At 31.7% G+C, this 26,353-nt stretch overlaps 1 protein-coding gene across 7 annotated transcripts in view; it reads right to left on the bottom strand.

Moving 5' to 3' along the window:
• The window catches only part of LOC143244493 (syntaxin-12-like), a 62,156-nt gene that overhangs the window by 18,332 nt on the left and 17,471 nt on the right, over positions 1 to 26,353 (bottom strand). For all 7 annotated transcript variants that reach the window (XR_013025122.1, XM_076489331.1, XM_076489294.1 and 4 more), the window contains 6 exons: positions 21,643 to 21,705; positions 10,365 to 10,434; positions 8,423 to 8,513; positions 8,125 to 8,199; positions 1,312 to 1,485; positions 510 to 624 (listed from right to left, as the gene is read on the bottom strand). Coding sequence is in view for 6 of the 7 variants with exons in the window: in XM_076489331.1 (XP_076345446.1) it covers positions 510 to 624; positions 1,312 to 1,485; positions 8,125 to 8,199; positions 8,423 to 8,513; positions 10,365 to 10,434; positions 21,643 to 21,705 (588 nt within the window). In the remaining variant the exon portion in view is untranslated. The remainder of the gene's footprint in view (positions 1 to 509; positions 625 to 1,311; positions 1,486 to 8,124; positions 8,200 to 8,422; positions 8,514 to 10,364; positions 10,435 to 21,642; positions 21,706 to 26,353) is intronic.

Raw genomic sequence — 26,353 nt, 5'->3', positions numbered from 1 at the left:
GCAATTTTACATCGTAAAACCATAATAGCTTTAATAAACTCAATTTATAGAATTGTTACATGCTTTGTTCAACATATTTTGTGCACTTTTGGATTACTTCAAAAAGAAACATTTACACTCAAAATTCTGAACAATTTCTTCATTCTAATAAACTGCAGTGATTAGCTGTAGAAGGCTTTTGTTTTCAAAAAACATATTGAACAGATTATTCTAATTTATGCTAAGACTATTTATCAAAGACACAGAAACCTGTTGATTTGGTAATGTACTTCTATTCTTTATATCAATTAAAACTTTTCTAATATACTTACATAAAGTTTTTTTTATTTTACGTATTTAATGTTTTTGATCATAATATTTTTTTAAAGTGTAACATTAATAAAGAAAAACTTCAGTCACTTAAGTAAATGTAATTAAAGTTTGCAAGGATGACTGTCAAGATTTTATAATCAGACAACAGTACCACAGAGATGTAGTGTACAATAAGATAATGGTAATTTGCCTCTTACTTATTACTTCTCCTTGTTCATGAACCATTGAAGCCAGATCACGAAATATTTGGTTAACATCCAACATGTCACTTTCTATTTCTCTAATCCTCTGCTCTCTCTCTTCTAGTAAAGCCTTGGAAACAAAGATTTGATTATTTCAAAATATCATACATGTATATTATGTACACAAAATAACAGAATGACAGACTATAATCAATAGCCTAGGAATAAAAGATATACATGAGAGTTATTTCACAATTAACATTAATTAGTGATCAATATAAGTCACCAACACAGATCACAACTAAAAACCATCCTGATAATCGGTATAACTAGTTAAATATATTGTTCAGTTATAATTAGCCATAATTATATGTGTTCTCTACTGTTAACAGATGGAACGCTGAATGTTAAGAAAATATTTATTTATATTTATTTGTTTTGTTTCATGTGCAGATTACAATGCATTAAACCCGTAATAATGATTTACTTGATTAAAAACAGTAAGTGACACAAAATTAATGTTAGAAGATAACTAACAAACAAAAAAATGGGTTAACCTTCACATTCATGTAATTTTATTGCACAAACATTTGACCATTTCAGCTGATCTAATACTGGCCATGAGATGTGGTCAAAAAGCTTAGTCCTATAACAAGATGTTGAGCTTGAAAATTAATCTTATGCAGTAATTATAATTTATAATCATCTTTTAAAAATGAAATTCCAGAAATAAGACCACAACAATGTCTACAAAATCTTGTATTCCCTGAAGATGAAAATAAAATGTTTACAATTTTGAATATTCAGATTATGTCACCTGTTCAACTTCCAGTTCTGAGTCTAACTGTTTCTGTTTCTGCATCTTCTGTCTCTCTTCTTCAAGGAGAGCTTGGTTTTCTTCATTGTCATCTTCAATGCCCCATTCTACAGTAGGATGTACAGGCTTTTGCATGACATTTACTAAGGTATACTTCATTTTTGTTGCAACTTGCTGTTTGGAAAGAAAAACTACATTTTAGGAACCAATTAATTCCATATTTATTGTATCAATAAACCAATACTTATTCTAGATTTATACTCAATACAAAGAGGTAAACTTTATATTCACAAAAATTTAGAGTTAAATTTAAAATATCTTTACATTTTAGTTCTTGTTATACTAAAACTAAATAAACAAAACCATGATTTTTTTAACTCTCTCATTGATATAAATGTAATAACTTTTAAAATGCCTGGTGGACATCTAAAAGTTTAAAAGGAAAATAATTATATTTATTTGTTTATTAAAGTTAATTACATTTAGAGCTGATTCATCAGTTTTATAATAAATATTAAAAAACATTAATACAAAAAATATCTTTAATACAAGCATGCCAGAATTTAATATTTAATAACTTATTCTTTATTACAATTACATTTAATATTACAATTGTCATCATTATTATTTATTGCAGAAGCTTTAATATTCAAAATTTAATTTGAAATAAAATATCTCAATTTGTCAAGATTAAGTAAAACAAAGGTTATCTACCCCTTAATTCCACATCAAAATGGTGTAGTACATTTTAAATAAGCTTTGAAATACATGTAGCAGGATGAGCTTTAAAACTATTCAATACATGAATGTCTGAAATTAGAATTGCACATTAGACGATACAGAGATATAGTGTATACCACAATGATAAGTACTTCAATCATTCTGCGCTTGCGAATATCGGACGACATTTTTGATAAAGATTATTATTCACGTTTCTTTATTTAACTAGTCACTATGACAATTTTATCACTTCACTGTGAATACAAGTTTTCTGTAGATATAGATTTTGATGGGATTATTATTTTTTCAACATTGAAGCTCTATCAATAAATTAAAAAAACTTATCCATCCAACATTAATAACCCAAATGTACAAAGAAAATAAATATTGATTGTATAACTGTCAAGATTGATTAAGACTAATATAATTTGTTAATCTATGTTTTGTTCATTGCAAAGATTACAAATGACTTGTATAAACTTGGATGACATGATAAGCATAGGTAACAAGCATGTAGCAAGATTCACAAATAGTTTAAAAACTTTGAATGTTACATGTTTTTTCAATGGTGTATGGCTACATTGCCTCTTTTGTTCACCCAACCATTACTTACTGAGCCAAGTGTTTTTTGTGTAAACAGGTGTTTAACAAGCATCAAGTACAAAGGAAGCAGCTCATAACAACATCGCATACATTTTTTATTTATAGTCATGTAAATAAACTTTCATTGAAAAATACTCAACTTTGTAAACAAGTCATAGACATTTGCAGCTTTTCATATATCAGTCTAGGTTTTATTACAAAATATCCAGCCAATTTTCCTGTAGGCTTCCAAATACAAATAATAATACCAAAATATACACCCACAAGAATAGAGAAATCTTCTATGGCCATCATTTACTGTTTAAAAACTCCCTGAAACAGTTTCAGCAAACCATGAAGAAAAAGTACAACAAATGGATGTAAACATGAAACATAATTAACATAAACAATGTACAGATATTACAGTAAATTCTTAAGGAACAATCTTTTATATGTACTCTTGTTACTTCTGATTAATGTGATAATGTAATCAATGTATTATTAATCTCCAAATTATTTAATCAAAAATGTGAATTTTTATGCTTGTGCATTTACACAGTTATAACAAACATTTGAAAAAGTTAATATACACGAAACAAAATAATCGGTCCACTTCGTACGTTTAGCAACTTCAATACTTGTAAGAGAAATTTATAATTAAATGTCATATTTCATAATATTCAAATTTCAAAAACTAGCAAGGAACAAAATCACCATTTTTTTCTTTCAATAAATATAAATACCTAAACAGTAACATTACTATTTCTTGTCCCTTTAGTAAAGCAAGTTCATTTGCCATTCTGTAATAAAACTACACATATTCAGTTCTTCAAGCAAGTTACCAAACTGATCAAGGTTACATTTCCTACAATAATAAATATTAAATAACAGACCATAGAAGCTAATCCTAAAGAATAACAGTATTATAGATATATATTTACTATGCTGGTAGCATCCATGATGTAACCAAAGCCCTTGCACCATCTACTGAATGCCATCACAAACAAAAATCTATGAAAAATTTCACACTTTGGGTATTCAAGATTCAAACAATCTGAAAATAACTATGGTATATGCAACAAACGTTTCTTTATAACAGAACAATTTTAAATCAAAGTACTGTCTTCACAAGAGGAACATGATTTTCACTAGGACTGTACGTGAGAGTTTGATTGTATCTTTATTGATGTAATTTTTAAATGTAGCATTAATAAACTGAAGTTCTTAAATAATCAGCACATCTTCTAGCATTACAGTTTGTAGTATTAAAATTTTAAGCTTTGTACATTAAACCATTTTGATGCAAATGAGTTGTGTACGACTAAGGAACAGAATCTGAACACACTTCTCACGCAGTACTTCCAAGAAAAAAAAATGTTTGTAGAAAATGTTCACTTTTCTCATTTTTTCAATGAGATATGAATTACTAGCATAAATAACAGTCCTTGGGGTGATGTTTCTGCTTGTTCCTATACTTATTATAGAGTCAGTAGACTATATATATAGGGATGGTCTGGGTAATCAAAGTCAGTGGACTATATATATACTCTTCAAAAAAAGAAACGCAAAAGGGATATTTTATTTTTATTTTAAAGAGAAATATATGTAATAACATTACAAGCTCAGAGTATGTGATGTTACACGTGTTAAGGCACTGATTGTCAGACTAAAATGACAATAAAAATTGTGCACTTTGAAAACGGAGGAAAACATCGGATTTTTCGCCAAAACGCATTCGTGTCCAATAAATTTGTTTGAGATATCTGCATATTCTGCAAGTGCAACATGTGCAAAATCCCTATAAAAGTGACGGGTTCTCGGTTTCCATAGTTCAGTGTTAAGCCACCGACCCGCAATACAGTTACGCCAAGACTGATTGAAGCACAACGCAACAACGCCATTGGTCGCTTGGAAGCAGGCGAATCTCGATCAGATGTTGCCAGAGCTGTGAATGTCCACCCAAGCACCATCACAAGGCTATGGAATCGTCACCAACAACATGGATCAACTTGTGACCGTCCACGATCTGGCAGACCTCGCGTGACCACGCCCGCACAAGATCGCTACATCCGATTACGTCACCTTTGGGTACTGCCTCAACCATACCAGGGCTGAGTAGGATTTCCAATCAGACCATACACAACCGTCGACGAGATTCTTAGGCCCCATGTGCAACCACCATGGTGAACGTCAACGACGTTTTTCAACATGACAATGCCCGTCCTCATACAGCCCGACTCACCACTGTCTTTTTGAGACACCACTACATCAACGTTCTTCCCTGGCCCTCCAGATCACCAGATTTAAACCCCATCGAACATCTTTGGGACAAGTTGGATCGACGTCTGAGATGGCGACAACCTCAACTGCAGACTCTACCTCAGCTTGCAGCAGCTTTGCAGGCTGAGTGGACAGCCATTCCACAGGATGTGATTCATCATCTCATCACTTCCATGTGCAGGAGATGCCAAACAGTTATTGATGCTCACGGGGGGCATACTCGTTATTGACGTTGAGTGACGTTAAACTTCACCTAGTGAGCGTGGACTTCGCCTTTGCAGGCTTTGGATGTTCAGCATTGAATGTGCAAAGTTCCACACGTCATACAGAACTACCGGAATAAACTTGTTAACAATATGTCTCAAATTTTGCCTTTTGCATTTCTTTTTTTGAAGAGTATATATAGGCATGATCTAGGTAATCAACAGGCATTATACAAATATGCACACTAAAAAATAACAATGACAAAGTTTTATTTTAAAAGATGTTTGCTACTCACTTTCATTTGTTTCTGTACCCAACAAGACAAGAAACCATTACCAAGAATCTAAACAAGAAAGTGATAAGCCCACCAAACTGTTCATTGTTCTTTTTATTTCAGTTGAGACAACTCTTAACTATTTCATCAAAGCATCAGTTTAAACCTAAATCCACTGTGTGTGTTTCTGGGCAGAGCATAATAAAAAAACAGTAGTTCTTAAAAAAAAATCACAATTCTAGTATAAACAATGTTAGCATTACCCCCTGATATTAGAAAGCTATGTTGCTTTAAAACAGATAAGCACAGGATAAAACAGGAATTACCATTCGATAATAGATGAAAATCAGATGACTGTAACATGTAGAATACTTAACGCTTTGTAACTATACAAATGGTACCTTTAGGGAGCTCACACTATATTAGGTATGAAGTGAAGGAGTAAATAACATAAAACAAATTATGAGAAACATTTTGTAAATATAAAAATGATGTATGGATAGCAGTGCCAAAGAAAATGCAAACAAGATTATAGTGATGATCTACATACAGCTGTATCATCCTACATCTTTGTTTCTATTGTTTTAGGCACTGACATTCCAACATTATTTTCTGTTTACAAAATGTTTTAAATAACTTGTAAATACAGATATTAGCATGATTCACTGAAAATTACAAAGCAGTATAAGGAAGAGTGAATGGAACCCAATACTTTAATTTAGTTGTAGCTAAATCTGGTGTGTAAACATTCAGCTGATCTTTATCTTTCACATACTTACAAAGAGCCTATTGCAAATCTGTCTTAACACAATGACCTTGCTGGTGAAAATGAATCTGATATGGGTAAGCGTAATATAATTTGACTATGTCTACATCATCTTGCTTGTAACTGTAGCAGTATAGTTGTGCACTGATACTTTTTATTCTTACAACATATCACCAAGCTAAGTTTCTAACACTTAGTTCTTGTTAGCATGTGAATCACCACTGAAAGGAAAGCTTATTTGGTTTATACAGTTGAAAGGAAAAAATAGAAGTTTTAATGATATATTCAGATCAGAAGACTATGATTCTTTGACAGTTGCATAACACCATGAAAACTGGAATTTAAAAAAAGTATATGGCTGAAAACTGACAAAACTATACTTTACTTTGTAACTTATGTAAAAGAATCGAAATTTGCAAATAATTTCAACTTTCATGTATTAAATCAAATTATTGTTATTATTTGGCCTTATCTACTTGTCTCTGTTGTTTAATATTTATTAATGTAGTAAATATGTGTTGATTACTACTCTTTGGCTTCATGTATTACTATTATGTGTTGTTTAATATTTATGACCAAGAATGAAAGATCTTTTCTAGTGTAGTAAATATATGTGTAGATTAATGTCAAGTTTTAGCCTCATGTACTATTATTATCTGTTGTTTAATATTTACAACTGTAGAAAAGGTAAATGTAAGCAAACACTTAGATTATTGTTACTTTTCGACATCAGTTACTTTTGTCTGTTGTTTAATATCCACATGTAATATAAACATTTGTAAATGTAAAATGATGTGGGATGGCAGTGTTAAATACAATGCAAACAAGAATTCAACAATGATACAATTATACATAGATATTTCATACATGACTATCAATATTAAAATTTAATGTCACATTGTAAAATGCATGAGGGTATTTCTATAGAAGAATGATTTAAGTGGACCATGGCAATGTTGTGTTTAAAATGAAATAATACACTTGCTTTGTTTGAATATATAAACATATTTAAATACATAATAGAAAAAAAAACAACTACATTTTTATGCACCAAAGGAACTTAAAACTAAAGTATTGGGTTCTACTAGCTATTACTAATATATATATATATATATATATATTTCCAGTAAATTGGCCTAATCTTTCTGTGCATATGTGCATGTAAACTCATATTTTTACAGTTCCCAAAGGATCTGATCTATTAGAATCAAGACACGACAAAAGCACAAAATGCCTTAGTAGAAACTTAATGGCAATTTGTTATAAGCCTTATGAAGACTTTATCCATCTTTTTCTCTTGTAACAAATCACCAAGCCAAGTTTATATCACTTTTTTCTGACCTCTTCCCAAGTCACATGGACTTATAAAGTTGAAAAGAGCAGAATAAAAATGAAAAAGCTTTAATTAGATATTTAGACCACTAGCCTATAGCTTCTCAAAGCTGAGATACAGTGACTGACTTGAATAAATACAATTATACTTCCACTGAAGTTCCAAGGTGTGACCAGCCCCATTTTGTTCAAAACTATTCGATGTTTCCTTATAGGATAATAAAACTTTTTGTTATTCAATAACTTTCAACTTTTGAATATTAAAATTATAAAAGTTCTTTAATATAAATTTCTATTTAATAGACTAGTGTAAGTTTGCTCTTAGGCAATGGATAGAATTGGGTGTGTACCAAAGGGTTAAATGGTTAATATATTAAATACCATAATACAATCTCCTACTTTGTGACAGTCTGCACCACCAGTTAACTGTAAAACCTTGTATTATTTTTTATTATTACACTATAGTTTTTTTTTCAACATAACAAAAGTATCTGATGTTTTCACTTATCATATGTCACACACAAATACTTGAAGAAAGACTGTACATCTAGCAACTGCTACACATCAGTACCTGGATATAAATTTATTATCAGTTAACAAAAACACTTATATCTACAAACATTTAACATACTTAAAAATAAATGTGAAAACTTACCTTCTGTAAGGAGCTATATCTTTGAACTGTGTCTTTGAATTCATTTTTTAATCTTTCCAACTGTAGTTTCTGTTGCTGTAAACAAGATACTGAAATGCTGTTAATGCTTTTAAAACAAATAAAGAATACACATACAATGTAACAAAATAAATTTTCACTTGTCTTTTTATCAATTTTCATTTTACTAGTTATCTTTTTATATACATCAATTATAAACAAAATTAAAAAGGATTGTTATCAATTAATAAATTAATAATTTAAATAACTATCCAACAAATATCTACACACACAAACTAACCTTATTTCCTTTTTCCACCAGCTCTGATAAATGTTTGAGACAAAAAGTGGTGTTGCTGACTGTTTCATTTGCCATCTGTTGTGTTGCATGACTAAAAATATTCACAAACTGAGTAACAGAGATCTGATTAAGCTGAAAAGCTTTTTTTTTCCCTGATACTCTATATGTAAATAATAGTTGAGTATATATTTCTACAACTGCCTAAACCTTGTAATAATTTTTAAAAAGTACATTAACACTACTTAAAATAAACTACTAAGAGATTATGTAGTTTGGGCCTGTTACAGTAGCATTTGTTCAAGTATCAACTAAACGTAACTTTCATAAATCGATATCAACCTTGTTCGTGATTTTTTTGTTTTTTTTACTGTTTCAATGATTTTAACATTAATTTAGAATAATAAATTGCTACAAATAAACTGAGCATTTCCTGTTTGACATGAAAGTTACAAATTTTGTTATGACAACTAATGTTTGTGATACTTGAACAAAAAAATCACTGCAAACATCTGGTTTGCATGACATATTTTAAATGGTTCAGTACCAACAGACAATACATATCACTGATAATCAGCAATGAATAAAAATTAGTAAAGTCCTGTTCAAACAAATAAATTTATGATGGAATATAATAAATTAATATTAACTAAGAAAAACCCTGTCAAATGAAAACTAAATAACTTCTAATAATAACTTTTGATACATCAACTTGATCAGTACCTACGGTCAACAGAGTTAGGTGATAAGTTGTATTTAATAACCAAGTAATCAACAGCCTATTAACTAATTATATTAGGATAGCTGATTAGTACTGTGTTCCTAATACACTCAGGCCAGAAAGCAAAATCTAGTCAAAAGTTTATATAACAGAAAGGTTGGTAGCATGTGTTTTTACACTCTTGCCTCTCTTCAATAAACAGCTCAAAATAAAAAACAGTTGGAAGTGGGTATAGTCAACCAGCCATCATCATACTAATCAGCAGTTCAAAATTGTGAAAGTGATATTGTATTGTGACTTCAAAAATTTGCATTCTCCATTTATTTCCTTCAAATTCTATAATAAATATCCAGATAAATCTCTGATAAAAACAAAATTGAGTATCAATTTTTGGAACTGCATTGAACATGATTAAATTTCAGATATATCTTCTGCATTGTTTTTTTTTTTAATTTTGCACAAAGCTACACGAGAGCTATCTGCATTAGTCATACCTAATATAGCAATGTAAGACTAGAGGGAAGACAACTAGTCATCACCACCCACTGCAAACTCTTGGCTACTCTTTTAACCAACAAACAGTGGGATTGAAAGGTTACATTATAATGCCCCCACAGCTAAAAGGGTGAGCACATTTTGATTGGTGGAACAGGGATTTGAAACTGTGTTAGATTACTAGTTGAGTGCCTTAACCACCTAGCAATGCCAGACTCCTCAGCATTATATTCATGCACCCAGCACAGTTAAATTGACTGTTTGCTAAAGAAATTTCTGGTTCAGAAAAAAATATTTTTACATTAATGTGCTATGTACCATTAATAATGTGTACAATTATAGGCATAAATACTTATTTAACATGTGTCTTAGTTATTATGTATATTGCTTTCATATTCCATGTTCCTCTGAATACTTAATCAATTAATACACAACAAACACAAGCAAGTTCAAAAAAGAAAATAATAATGTTTTCAAATTTTAATCTTCCAAGAAGTTATATCTATTTGATATTTCAAGTTGATGATCTATACCAGTGGCTCCCAATCAGGGGTGCGAGATAACATTTGTTTTAGCCACCTTCACCTTTATTCTTAAATAAATAATTACTCTGAGGGATGAGAGAACATATTAAAATTTTTTAGGGGTGTAGGGCATAATTTTCATACAAATACAATAAAAAAAAAAGATCAGTGCAGTATATACTGTGTATATTTCTCATAAACTCACATTCTATCCCTGAAAGATGAGCTATCAGTTTTTGTTCCGAGCTGTTTCTGTGCTCGATCCAGTGCTGAGGCTGTATAAGAGATGACAGAACAAGTACAATACTTTAATAGTTTCTTGCATTGAATTTTATAAAAATATACATAGAGAAAACATTAAATTATAAAAAATGTCTTATGCACTAGAAAAGATGATTACGCATCTCACTGAATCATAAATTATACAAACTCAAGCATTTTACATGTATAAAAGTAAAAAAAACAAAATTAGAAAAACATTGTGTGGGAAGTAGGGATGGCTAAACCAAAATGTACAGAAACAATTTAGGAATGAATGTGCAAAACCATACAAAAATCACTATTTTTGTTTAATTTCCCACAAAGCTACATGCAGGTTATCTGTTTTAGCCATTTCCAATTTAGCAATGTAAAGCTAGAGGGAAAGCAGCTAGTCATCACCACCCACTGCCAACTCTTGGGCTACTCTTATCAATAAATAGTGGCATTGACTGTCACATTATAATGCCCCCATGGCTGAAAGAGCAAGCATGTTTGGTGCAAAGGGTATTTGAACCCTCAACCCTAAGATTACGAATTGAGCATCATTAACAATCTGGCCATGCTTGGCCTCACTAGATTAGTAGCCAAATCTTTTCAGTAACTTTTATCTCAACTAAATGTTGAATCCTATCAGTTGCACAAGTTCAGGTTTGAATGAAAAGTTAAACATAAAGCTACACAATAAGCGATCTGTGCTCTTCCCACCAAGAGTACTGAAACCCAGTTTCTAGTATTGTAGGTCTACAGATGTACCCATGTGCTACTGGAGGGCTTCAAGCTTGAACAAAATCATTTAAACTGAACAGTTCCATACTGTCTTATAGTGGCTAATACCCATAAGCTTGTAAGATTGAGTCAGTACATACTGACTTTTCATGCAGGAATTTTTTATGCTTTGTGTATTCATTCCTACCTTGCTTCTGTATTTTGCTGGAACTGCTACCCATACATCATACTCAGTTTGCACAAAATATTTGTTTACTTGTTTCTCCTTTTTGTGTTTTAAACAAGTTCATTGAAGTGGGTTAATAACTGAACATTTGTTTTTCTCTTAATAATTCAATGGCAGTACATATTGTTAATACCATATCAGTTTTGTCTGTTAATTTTGGATTACAGTGGAGGTCAGTAAAGTTGGAATGGTTTCTCCAGATTAGTAAAAATACTCCAGGGTACCAGACTAATATTATGGGGGTATCTACAGAATCCACACTTTTCAATTCACCCCCACTCATGACATGTGCATACAACTGACTCCACCACATGCTATGGTCACGTAAACTAAGAGGGAGGAGATAATATAGATACCAGGCAATGAAGCATGATACAATGAGAGCGCGCGCACGCACGCACACACATCTGCCACTCAGTCCAATGAAGATTTGAATGAAAAATATACTGTATTGGTTTGAAAACTAAGAAACTGATGTATTTAAACCCAGACATCAATAAAATGTATACAGATCTATCATTTGCATAAATACTTGATCTTTTTTAGACTGAACAGTAATTTAGATTATTATTTACTATTACTGAAACATTTTTGGCAGATATGTTTGTGAATGAAGTCACAAAAATTTATTACATGAAACAAATTGTGCTTCCATCTAGCGAACAAAAATAAAACTGATATTTCTGAAGAAAAAATAATACTTACTTATAAACCAAAAACCTATATTTATATACAAGTTCTCACAGCTACTAGTTGTGAAACAAACATAAGCTGCTCTGAAACTAAATATTCTATTATAATTGTAACCTTACATTCATTGAACCTTATTATAAAACATCACCAGAAACACAATTCCAAGAATTTAAAGGATGAAATTTCCATTTTCTAAAGCAACAATTATCTTTGATCTCAATCCTATCACAATGTTGCTTTATTTTGTTTCACTCAAGCCTGTTTGCTATGTTCGATAATTATTAAGTAGAAGCATTACATCTTTTCAAATTCATATTAAATATTCTACCACTGATGAGCATACAGAGCCATCTATAGAAATAAATGTACAACAATACTAATATAACTACTCTTTACAAAGTCAATCGGTAGTATAGACAAAACTACCATCATGCAGTTGAAACAGATTTTATTTTTTTATCATAACCATCAGTTAAGGTAAGTAACATTCCTTTGTTATAAACTGAAGATAACAAAATACTTCTCCACCCTTCATATCATCTCCTACAGTCAATTTTACATAAACGTAGCATATTTGCTTCCGTGATGTTTCATAATTGTCAAAAAATAAAAATTAGTTTAAAATATAAACATATCTAAAATGGTGCCTACTATTTTACAAAGTTTTCAAAACATTTGATGTTTATTGTTTCAACCAGAAATAGTTTGTGTTTTACTTTGGTCTAATTTTAATTGCAACACACACAAAGCCATGTGGTATACTTTTATGTATCAATCTTCAATATAATCCAACCAATCTCAGCTTTATTTTCTTATGAAACTGCATTAATTTTCATTTACTGATGATTATTTTACATTTCTTATTACTACTTAAATGTTATGTTATTTTAGTGGACTAGGTGACTAAAGTGGTTAAAACTAAAAATCCTCTTCACAGATACTGCAGCTAAGACACAGACTTCCGGAAGTTCAAACCTGATCCAATTCAATGACCTTACAAACTCTGCAACTTATCTTCCACGATATCCCAGAATCTGTCGTATAATAAAATATGCCATTTTGGCTACACTATTTCGATACAGAAATATCTATAAAAAATCTTATTCAACTGAAGCAAAGTACAGAATGGTGGGTGATAAATGTAAGAGTTTCATACCAACAAGGATCTGCCCAAAGTGATACAAACATGTAAGGGTTCCTACTGCAACCTGAAGATCCTATTTATCAATCACTTTCAAGTTGATCCCACAAGCATCACCATTTGTTACAATCTCTTTAAGAGAATGTTTAATAGTAACAAGACATCTGTAATTTACTACATAGTTTACAAATTTTTGTTATTGACAAAGAGCTGTCCTAAAATGACCTACTTAAGTGTAAATTATTACTTTCCAAATCAGAGGAATTTGGTTGGCTTTTAAAGCATAATTTTTTTCATTGATTTTCCTAGCATTCCTGAATCATATTAATGTCTAGGGCATATTATTTGCTGAAACTTAAGTGAGTTAGACTCAGATGTAAATGAAACGAGTTTCTTCTTCCTTATTTGCCAATTTGTCATCAGACTATCCCAAGGATGTATCTTCTACCAGGTATAACTGCTTCACCCTGAGGAAGTGATATTTCTCTTTTGAAGTAACTCTTTATTCTAAACCTCCCTAATACTGTTCTTCTAAAAACGTTTGTATTTCTGACAAACAGCTGAAACATAAAAACAGAGATGATATTGTTACTATATTGTCAAGTACTCCAGTGTATTGCAAGTAGTCTTTAATCATTCATGGAGCAATTACAGATTTCAATTCATCATCTAATTCATACTGTGTTTGTTCATCTCTTTTAACTGGGGCCTGCCCATGTACAAGGCAAAGAGTTTCAGAAATGCATGCCATAAACTCTACAATAACTATTCCTCCTGATATGTACTTGGATAAAAACAAAAAAAAACAACATACTTATGAAGTTTAACTATCTATGCTGATCTAGATCAATTGTATAAGATCTCCTTTGAATACATTTTTGCATAACATTTCAATAGATGTGTCATCATGTGACAATAGCTCTCTATTAATAAGAGAGTGATGCAACCTCCATACTCAGTGATTAGGCACTTGCACTCACAATAATTTCCTTCTTGGGATTGGTAAAAAAAATAAAGTACACTAAAAATAGGAATGACACAGTAACAAAGTGTGAAAAGGAATCTATCAGAGACACATTTTCAGATTTTCAGATAATTACTCTCATTTGCAAACAGAAATGCTACAATTTCTTGAAGTTGTTGAAAGGCTGGTGTAAAAATTAAACCAATATAACATCTCTTCAGAAAGCACCTGAATGGAAAGTCCATGAAATATAAAACCTGATTGCTGAGGTTTCACAGTCGGAGACAATATTTTGTTTCAACCAGCATACACTCTGTGCCCAAGACAAAAGGGAAGGAAAGGTGAAGAAGCATCAAGTACCACAAGAAAGGGCAGCATGTGATCACGAGCAACCAACAACCTGCACACACTTGGTTGGTGAGCTAATGTATGTAGTGTGATCACTTTGATTCTACTGGACAAACTCTGTCTAAAGAAGGAAGGCACATTAACTGTGTGCATGGTGACCCACACTACACTTACAGTGTCATCACCACCCTATTTCTCACCATTCTATGCTAATCCCAACTGGTGAAAAGATTTTCCATGGTCCACCACCACCCCAGCAATTAAGAACTGGTAAATGGCAAGAGTCTATTGTGCTGCTCTTGAGGAAGAGAGGGGGAGATGTTAGAAGAGAAATGAAGAAGTGCTCAGATTCCTAGTGAACTATCAGCAAAATCTTTTATAGGAGACAGAACAGTGGGTTACTATAAAACCCTATTTTTATAAGTAGGAAATCACTTCCCTAGTGCCAGCATTTTTCTCGATAGTCCATAGAACTGCTACAGTTTGAATCAAACAAGAAGAAATTTATATAGTACGGAAATACCTCAAATGGTCTTATGGAATACCCATCTCATAGTGAGCACTAGAGAAGTTATCATAGATTGGCTGAACATTGCAAGTCTGAGAAATAAACACACCCTAGATGGCAACACCAAGCTTCCTGGCAGAATCCCATTTGATAAAAAGAAGAAGGAAAACATACTCACCCATTTCAAAGACGGTGAGTTGATGGAAGTTGAAATCCTGCATGAGATGGAACAGTAAGATGAAGATAAGTAGAAATACCCTTGTAGGGAGTCATACACATACTCAGCTGGAGGATCTACTTTGAAGACCAGTAAAAAATTGGAAGCAAGAATGAAAAAGTTAATGAATTAGTCACAAAGAAATGCCAGCTATCCTGCAAACAGAAATATCCAGGTAAAAGAATATACCGACTGGAGAGCTTAACAGACCCATTCAGTAAGAGTTGAAGGAGAGGGGTTCAAGAGTAGAATCAAATGATTGCAGAGACCTTGAAAAGGAGACTTCAGTAATAAGTAACAATGAAAAGTCCAAACAGAAAATAGGAATCAATTGAAACACAGGAGTATATAACCATGGTAACAGTGTGTGACAAGCATCAATAATATAGGTACCCACAAGATGTTAACCACAGGTGTGAAGGAGAGAAAGGTAGTACTATGATCAAAAAACCAATGGCTCAAACGGAGCATTCAAAACCACATGAAGGACTCGAGCATACGAGTCAGACAAGAAGGTTGTTTAAGATGAAAGGAGTTAAGGAGACAGGGAAAGAAAACACCTTGTGGTACCAAGAAAATCAAAATGTAAGGGACAATGCCACCTAATAACAACAATGGTGGAAAGAGCCATTGCCAAACATTCAATGAAAAAAAGACAGAAAAGTTGTTCATAATAAAGATGGCCAGGAAGAAAGGAATGGTTGAAGGACCATAAACTAAAGGCCCACCACATTCACTGACAGATAAAATAGAAGGGTGATAAGAATTGGACAAGAAAAAGGCTGCACAATCAGAGAACCAGTCCAATGAATGATGAATCAGACAAATCCCATATTTCAAGATGGAAGGACAACATCTCTTGATAAAAAGGGGACATGTGAAACTGAAGAAATGTGAAGCAGCATTGGAGGAAGGAGACTGAACACCAAGCAAACAAGAAAGAAAAACCAAAGAAGCAACCAGTAGCACTCAGGAATGAGTATCACTTGTGAAGATGAGAATGTGAGGGAGGAGAGGTGAAGAGGAGGATATGCATATAGAAAAAACAGTAAAGTCAGGCTTAACTAACAACAAAAACAGCTACAACCAAAGGACAGCTACAAGGATGGTGAACAGGGGACCAACAGAGAGGAAGTGTGGAATTACAAAGGGTGGCAAAGCTGCTACAATAGAAGCTATAGTACAAGTAAGATCTGTGTGTGTAACATTGTCACTCACACACGAATAATTAAAAGTCACTGTTACATGAGAAGTCTAAATAAGAATCAGCACTTTTGAAATAAATGCCAATATAAAATGAAAATCAAAATTCCCTTACTAAAGCAAATCTCAAATTAAATTTAGATGGGAAATTTGAACACATCTGTTTAACGCAATGCCAAAGTAAAAAAATGATGTTATTGCAAATACAAGTACGTAGGGAATGTTACTGTACATGGAGATTGTGTTGCTCTCCTATTGCAGAGATGCCAACTCTTTCAAATGACAGAGTAATGACTGTAGACAGAGCCCTTTATCATTTGCGGCTACTAAGCCTGACCAATGTCTCTAAGCTGTTTATTATTATATTATTATTATAACTATTATTATTTATTACTGCTATAAATTGTTCATTTATGACTGTGTTTTGTGTATTTAATAAATAAATTTAAAAAAAATCTTTTGAAATTATTTTTCATATTCTGAATTCTTACTCATAAATGTCGTTATCTGCATCATTTTTGTCTTCCCCTCAGCCTTTTGTTGGTGAGATGCTGATTTTGTATGTCTGGAACAATCGTTTATCCCACCATGCGTCACAGAAAAATTGATGTGACACACTGTACAAAACGCATGACTATCACTGAGTTTTGATGCAATGACAGGATATTTTACACTGTACTCTTTCCTAAATTTTTGATTTACAGTTTTAGTCCTCTTAGATTTGCCAGAAACAAGACAATCTGGTGAACAAAGCCTCTTTTCTCCAACTTGTGAACGATCGCATTGGTGTTTCATTGCTGCTTAGAAAACGAGAAATACCCACCTATGCGAGCGCTGATTGACTGACAAACACTGATGACATAACTATGGATTCCCCCATGTACTCAGTATGGAGAAGCACTGCACTCAAATTATTAGTAGACGTCGGAGATGCAAATATTTTCTATTATTTCAAGCACAAACATGATTATCGCAAGTAGCCATTTGGACTATGTCTTTTATTTATTATCAAAATTTATTTGTATCTCACTAGAAATTTCTTTTCACCCCTTTCAAGCTCTGGGGGAACAATTTATCACTTTATTGTATAGACCTATATAATACATAATAATTTGGGAGTTGCAACAGTCGTAATATTTGTCTGTATGAACATATAGTTGTAATGTATACACCAAAATTGTGATGATTACACTCAAATCATAATGGTTGGCATCTCTGCTATTGATGGAGGACTATTCTTACATGATGACATCATCATGAAACAAAAATCACAATAAGCACAATTTATGTGAGTGTTAGCTAATGACAGTGGCATGCAAATCTCATAAGCAGACCAAAAAGAGAAGGAACATTTTTCTTTCTAGAGTTGAGTTATCTCAAAACTGCTGTTCATCAAAGACATACCCAGCACAAACATAAAATGTTATTTATTCCATTCAAAACTCTAAGAGTTTAAGTCTTATTTCCTTTTCATTCAATATTTTTCTTATATTCCTTCATTTTCATTTTCCTATCGACACCTTGTGGCTTAGTAGAATGCCAGTGTAGCTATATAACGAAACAGTTTTACTTTATAACAACCAATCAGTTACGTACTTTATCATTAGTAATTTCTGCTTTCATGAATAGGGCAAAACTTCTGCCATGCATTAAATCTTTTGACAATTCATATAATGTTCTCTAACCCTTTCGGCGAGTTTGGCGACCGCAGTCGAGTTGAAGACTCAGCGCAGCAGGCGACCTTCCTTTATTCCTGTTATTCTTATGTATTGAATTTAACATATATACTATTGGGTACAATCACTGAATATTTCTGGGTCTATTGTTGCGTTATTGCCAAAATATCATGCTTTTAGTACTGATACCATAATTAGTTGAGGTATCAAACATATTTATTCAGCACCATGCCAAACAATCAAGGTTGTTATTCAGTGCTAAAAGGGTTAATCATTCAAAAGATGACATTTCAAGCTATAATTATGCCATGTTAAAGTTAATAGTTAAACAGCATACACAGTTAAGCAGTTGCTTGACAGAACAACAGCACACTTTCCAATAGTATTTAATGCAAAGTGACACCATTCATAGGAATGTCAAATGTCTTGGAAACATTAAAACATGCCTGACCTCCAATTTCAAAAATGAGCTTTTACAGTTTCCAACTAATCAGATAAACAAACTATAAATAATTATTACCAAAACTTTAATGTATCAATCTCCAACTTTTTGATTTGCTGAGACATCAATAAACTTGTCAAACCCATCAGAGTTTGTCTCCCCTCTTTCTTTCAAGATTGTTTCCTAATCAACCTTCCATGGGTGATGGACATGTTTATAACAAACAGAAATAGCAGATTCTATTCTAAATGAATGTTATGATGTTTTGTTTAGTTTTCCAGGAGCAAACTGTCAGCAAATCTGTTTGGTTTGTGATGACCATATTTTAATGCTTCAGATGCTAAACAAAATGTTTAATCAATTTACAGCTTAATTAAATAGTTGGATAATTTACTAGTGTTTTACTGATGATCAGTTCAGCAACTGGAAATGGTCTGATTATTGAAAAGTTGGGTGACAATCAGAATTGGTAGCATTTCCTAAGTTTCCTAACTGTGGAAAACTGCCAAGAAAATAAAAATTAACACTACTCAGACCACTTTATTTACAACAACGGTCTTCGAATTTGTAAGTATGTTTACAAATCATGACTCTGTATGTTTTCCTTTTTCTTTAAACACAAAACATTATTCACCACAGAACAAAATATCATAAGTTACTTTTTTCATGACACATTTGTTGATAACTTCAACTATTTCTAATTTAACGAAGCTTAAGAGTACATTCTCTCTGTAGTCTTTACAGTTTATATGGTTAAACTATAAACAATACTACAACATTACATCACCAACTATACTGTAAATAACTGGAATTGCAGATTATGTGCTATAGTAATTGGCATTCAGTGATTTCCAATTGTGACATGATCAGTAAAACAATATAAATTACAGTAGCTTTGGGACATTCCAGTCTAGTGACATATACTTTTTGTTCTAAAATGCATACTTGAAAGCTTTTTTTTTCTTTTAGGAAATTTGATGCTGTAAAAAAAACAATAATTACTGGACACAGTCAACAAACCACAATGTTAACAAAAACTACATATCCTTATTTGGTGTATAAATGTTTAATTTATTGTTAAATATTTTTGAACAGATGTAACTAAAATTTAAAAATTGAAGTCTTTGCTTTAGACACAAGCCTTCACTCAAATAACCTATTTAAAGTTTCAGAAGTTGACAGATGGAGAAAGCATGATGAAAGCACACTCAGGTACACATAACTTGAACCTTCTGCTCATATTAACACTTTTTAAAATGCTAATGACCTCTTACTCAGATGTATTGCTTTTTGATACAGAATAAAAGGTTCAAAGTAAAAGTAATAAAACTATAAAATTAAAAGGAAGAAAATGTGGAAAGATTATACAATCTAAAATTATTAAAAAATAATAAGATTATTTTCATTTTATTTCATATTATTCAACATTTCATTTCACTGTATGGTATTTTACTACAGTTATTGTTAGAGTACAAAGAACGAGATAAAGTTTAACTTAAAAAACTTTCAGTACTCATTCAAGAAATTACAGAAGTCACCCAAATACAACTTGAAACCATAATATGGAAAGCTATATTTATATTTTTTATATAAAAATCAAATCCTGCTCAAACTAAGTTCTAAATTCACTGAAAAATATTTAACAAAAATACTTTATTGAAAAAAAATCAATATTTTTTTATGTTTGCTAAAAGCTTACAATATACATTTAGTACATTCAGATTACAATATGAACATATTACAGTCACGATTTCACTAAACTGACTGAGACTATATTCTCAAGATAGCTGGGTATGGGTATTAAAACATTACTTAAAATGAAGTACAGAACAACATTTTGACCTTCTCAGGTCATTTTCAGGTTGACAAAGAGAATTTAAGACTGAAAACAGTAATAATAAGAAACACTAATTCTGATTATATTTTTATGATATTAATCTCTTTTAATCAATTTCGATCACCAGATGTTTTAAATAATAAAGAAACAAAATAACTGGAAAAATTAGTTTATAATTTTCACAATATTAATTGATTTAATCACAACATCAATAAATGAAACAGATGCTCTTATATAAATCAATTATATTGACTAATTACCCAATTCTAGTTTTCATTTATATTATATTCAATTTTTAGACATACTGTATTTATCTTGATGTTAGATTGATTGTAGTTTTCGCTTCCTTTCTTTCAGAAGAAAATTAAAGAATATCAAGTGTAGAGACAATCTGGCTGTCAGTCTGATAATGTAAAATAACAGAAGTTACTATCAATAGAAGTCACTGCCTATTTGTAAAACCACTATCGTTTTCAATACTGACGTTGTCACCGTTTTGTGTTTGTTATAGTTTTCATTTTAATACTTTAAATTAGTAAGCAGATGTTCACAACATTTGGAAGATTGCCAGAGAATATCACAAGGCTTTGATGTGCAAAATATCTGATTTTTTTTTTTTTGTTAAGTCTTAAGGTTTGTTAAACAATGTTTTTGTCATACCTTTTTTTAATTTTGTGTGTTGTCTATCCAACATTTGTGGCAGTCAGAGCATTGTGAAAGGAAAGCACACATACAATCTCTTGAAAGGTAGACAGACAGTGGTAAATGTTATAGTATGTGACTGTATTTAAACTTAGTTATCATGCTGAATTTGTTATTAGCATATTTCATTGTAATTATTTATATTAATACTGGCCTAACGAAAATAGAATTTCTTAAGGAAAAGTGTACTTTAGTACACTTCTTGAGAAGTAAGAGGATATTCATAACATGACTTTTCTAAGTTGTGAAAGATGAAATTACCATGTGTGTCAGTAATATAAATGTTAATAGCAGTGTAAACCTTAATTAGCACTCTTTGTACAGTATATACAAATAAAGAGTGATAGTGCATTTTTTCCTGAATTAATATTTTAATGTTTATAGACTATTTTTACAGGAAGAAAAAGACCAACTACACATACTGGAGCTTTGGTTCTTTTGAACCAGAACTTTTGAATTTTTACCACCTTTAAATATTATTAAACTATACATATAACAAAAACGGAATAACTTACTTCATTCAAAATGCATTAACTTACCATTATTGTTGATAGCAAATATGTTTGAGCTAATGGTGTCCGATAGTTGATTAAAGGAAGGTTCTGAAATGAATCCAAATACTTCAGACTATGCACCACAACAATACCAAAATTCATGAAACTATCCAATGACCTAAACAGGTAAAATTTACATTATATTCAAGCATTTACTCTTTATTTTAGAGTTTTTTATGAAACTTTTAAAATCAGAAATTCAGTTTTATTAGTAATACTATATATATATACAGACAAGAAATACACAGTATCTGGCAATTTTTACAAACTACAAAAAATTGCATACAATTTTTAATGGAACTAAAGAAAACCAAAAGAAGTATGACTAACATATTAATAAAATAAATAACTTTTACTAAACACAACACCAAACATATATATATGCACACATACACAAGGAAAGATATCTTACTGAAGAAAGTAATCAAATCAAATCAGATAATATAAAAATAAATTTTAAAATATTTTTAAAACTATTACTGTTAAAAGAAATAAATAAAACCACAAATATATAAAAGCATAAAATACTGATTTTGTATCGTACGGAATACTCTATTTTTTACAGTAAAGCTTTTTCGAACAAGATCTACTTAACAATGTAAACATTCCCACATCTTTTTACCCCAAAGCTCTATAAACATTTTAAACTTTGCATGTTAAACTACATAACACTTAATGGGGTTTTAAGTTTAGTAATAATTTTTATAAAATAATTTATTATTCTTTTCACAAGAATAGCAAAACAGAAATACTTCGAAAAAAAGTTATTTTAAAGTACAACTTTTTTTCATAATACACTTAATGCAGTTGTTAATAGGTAATGGATTATTTGAATTTTTGACACAAGATTTGTGCAAATATATTCTCAAACATAAATTTTATGTTTCTCCAATATATCTTTTTGTTAAAAGAAATACAAAACAATACGTAAATAAAACAGTGTGAATCACAACTAAATCCAGAATTTAGAAAAAGTACTTTCTCCCCATAAGAACCTGCAATACGCTTACTGTATGCAATATAATCTTTCCCATAAATATAGTAATCTGGTTTATTGCAGATAAAATACCTTCATCAGATTTCTTTACTTTATTTCTCTGATTTAAGATAGCATATAAATATTTAGGTTGTCTTCATAATAATATTTGATTTCAACTTTTAGTTTATATGAAATTCTTTGCAATTCTTTTTCGGTACCCTTAATATTAATTTCTAAATCTAGGATAATGCATCATAACAAAAAATAATTTGTTGTTCTTTTCTATTTTAACTATTGAAAATTTCAATTTCGAAATATCCCATCAATGAAGTGACACAAGATGGAACCACTTTGTTCCTACTGATGTTCAAGAGATTTGTCGATGTATGATATATTGCTTTTATAAATGAAATAGCAATCACTTAAAATAAGATTTAAACTTTTAATTATACGGGCATACAAATTTAACATTTATAAAAAATGTTTGGGTTTCAATAACAGATTTTCTATAATTCAGCTATGCAGATTTCAAAAATAATATTCATTTTATTTTATCACAAGGATTTTTTTACAAATCAGAAAAAAAAACTTACTTAGGTAAAATTATGTGATTTTCCACAAACATTTTTTAACAAAAATATAAATAAACTGAAGGAAAGGGAATAACACTGATATAAAATGAATATGCATCCTTATTCATCCTAATTTTTTGTGAAATCTAACATTTTTAGTCTCAAAACTACTTGTAGTCTTCCTTTTATATATTGCATCTTGAGCATCTCATTTCAATGACCAGCAGTAATTGGACATCATACTGATGTTCCACCTTCTCAAGATACTTCCTCTCTACTTCCCTGATGTGTTGATGAAAGCTTTTCCCTTGCTGACAGAAGCAAGATTTTTATGGAAATAGTCAATACTAAGTGTAAGACATGAACAGAGTTCAGGGTAGCTCCCAGCCCACCAAAGAAGCACCTGTGAAAAGATAAAAGTCAAAACAAGGCAGAAGAACTCTTAGCATGGTAAAAGCTATATCAAGCCACCAAACAAAGTCAACTTTGATCTCTGGGGGAAAAGTAACAGGATTATCCAAGGAATCATGTCAGAAGTTCCACTGGTTGAAAAGCATCCACTAAAGGAAATGAGATCTTCCAGGGAGGCAAATGTCTCCAAAAGAGAGAGAACCTGCTCATTAAATATCCAGAAGCCAAAGTGCAGAAGGTTGAGCTTGACAAAGATGGGAATTAAAAAGGATTCCCAAATGAATGATGTATTGAATAGGAGTGAGAAGGGACTTCTCCACATTGATAAGAAACTCCACCCAAGAAGACTCTCAAAGAAGAAGCAGGTGTGATTGAGTAGGTAGACCCAATTAATAAAGATTAAGTGCAAAGGCACAGACAACTGACAGAACACATAAGGACCTGAAGCAAGACCACAGAGAACATAAACACATTCTCCCTGTGGACAAATTAAAGATAATGATGTGACTCATGAGCATTTGTCACATTATATTTGGTCATCCAAAGACCAGAGCAAAAAGCCCATAAAAGAGAGAGGTAGGATGAATCTATGGAGAATTGGAGTGTGTCTAGAAAGGCATTCAGTCAGGATAAATTGATAATAGGTCTCCAACCTCCCATGTTTTTGAGAACAACAAACAAATGGGAGTAAAAACATGAACAAATGGGCAGCACATGTTCTACAAAAACCTTTTAAAGAAAACTGAGAACTGACTCTGCCAAATGACTACCAAGATAAGATGATCCTGAAAAAGTGGAAATCAGGAAAGAGAGTAGAGGAAAAGGGGAATGGAAATGAATGAACAGACCTTCTAACAGAACCTGCAACACTTGTAGATCAGTTGTAAATGGTTTTCAGATGACAAGACAAAACAAAGGTTATAACCTGGCTCTCAATCTGACAATGGTAAGACATCCTGTCACTGATAATGGTAAGGCTGTATAAAATGGGAAGAATGGGCATGAAAAAGAGAATGTCAAGAGTATGGAAGAGGGTAATATGAAGAATAAGGAGCACAAAGCACTCAAACAGGCAATGATTAAGCAAAATTACTAGGTGAGACAAACAAAAAGCAAGGAAGAACAAAAAAGAGTGCAATCTCATCACAAAGACCATGAACTCCAAAGATGCTTTGTGCAGAAATGGGGCCTGAGAAAGTTACCTGAATGAAAAAATTGGGAAATGCATCCCCAGAAGTAATGCATCCCTCCTGAGTAAATCCCAACACAAAATCAAAGCAGTGACAGACAAGGTTGAAGCATCTGAAAATTGGCCAAGAACTGATCAGGAAACTGGTGGAAGGCCTGAGACAATTATAAAGAAGAAAGAACAAGTAAAACATTGGTCAATGCAATGCAAATGGTAGTAAACTAGGAAATATTAATAAGACCAAAGCATCAGGGTTAGGAGCCCCACAAGAGAAGGAGAAAAGCTAAACAGTGAAAATCCCTATAGGTACACTGGTAAGAAAAAGAAATTGGTCTGAAAGCTGAGGGGGACAAAGCATACCTACTCCAGACTTTACTTAATCAGCAAATGGTTGAGCATGATCAAAAATGTTGAGAGAGGGAGAAAAATAATAATCAGAATGAAGTTCATCTCCCAAAGAAAGTAAAAGTATCAAGAGCTAAAGTGAAGCCATGCAAAAGTTTATAAACTTGATGAATTGGGTATAAGAAAATCATGGTCGGCAGACTCTCCTAACTGTACACACTATGCAACTGGCCAAAAGGGTCAAAATTATTCTCCTTCTAATGAAAAAATTCCTCAGAAACAGAGTCCTGGTGAAAGGAAAAATAAACAGAAGAAGCAGAAAAAGCATTTTATTTCCACCGAATTAATGTCAGAATCTCCTCTGAAAACAACAACTCCCAACATTAAGGACTAGTGATACGAGTTTTGCCAAATTTAGTGGAAACTTTTTTGTCCAATACATAAAAATTGAAAGTTATAATTCCATGTACACATTTGAAAAAAAAAAAAGTAAATGAACTACTAAATAAACAAATAATTCCAAATAAATGTGAAAACAAGATGGAAAACACTATAATGTCAATTTAGAAAGTGAAGATTGTGCTGCAATGGTATAGAGGGTACAATGTAATTAGTGGTGTGGTCACATGATCAGCAAATATAGTTGCAAAGATGCAAAAATATGAGACTGTAAAAGACAGCTGTGTTGTTTGAAAGATCTATCAATACCTAGAAGACAAATGAAAATAAAGATAAATATGTGGAAATGGAGGTAGTAACAATACAGAAATACTTTGTTTTAAATGAATCTAAACTGATAAAAACTGAGGAGTGCAAGTAGTTTCTGATGCGAAGTTCTAGTTTTCAATTATGTTATTTAAAAAACTTCACAATACTTTTATGCAGATAAACACCTAATTGCATATAAAGGCTTGTGCAAAGTCTGAAAAGTAGCAGTTAATGGTGGTTGCTGAGACTTATATTACTTTGTTCTGATAACTTAGTTGGGCTCTAAGAGCTCTAGACTAGTATAATTTATCTACTGGGCTACTAATTATGTTAAATTTGTGCTTTACTACTATAATGGAAGCTGGAATGTCAACTTCAGGAGGTAGTTTACCTTACCACTCAAGTGCAGTACCCACAACTGTCTGCAGGCAGTGAAGTTGAGACATTGAGTTTCAGCATCTACATATCACTGTCCTAACCTGAATACATTTT

The sequence above is a fragment of the Tachypleus tridentatus genome, chromosome 1 (assembly GCF_004210375.1).
Source record: "Tachypleus tridentatus isolate NWPU-2018 chromosome 1, ASM421037v1, whole genome shotgun sequence".
NCBI lineage: Eukaryota > Metazoa > Arthropoda > Merostomata > Xiphosura > Limulidae > Tachypleus > Tachypleus tridentatus.
This window is presented reverse-complemented; position numbering and strand designations above follow the sequence as displayed.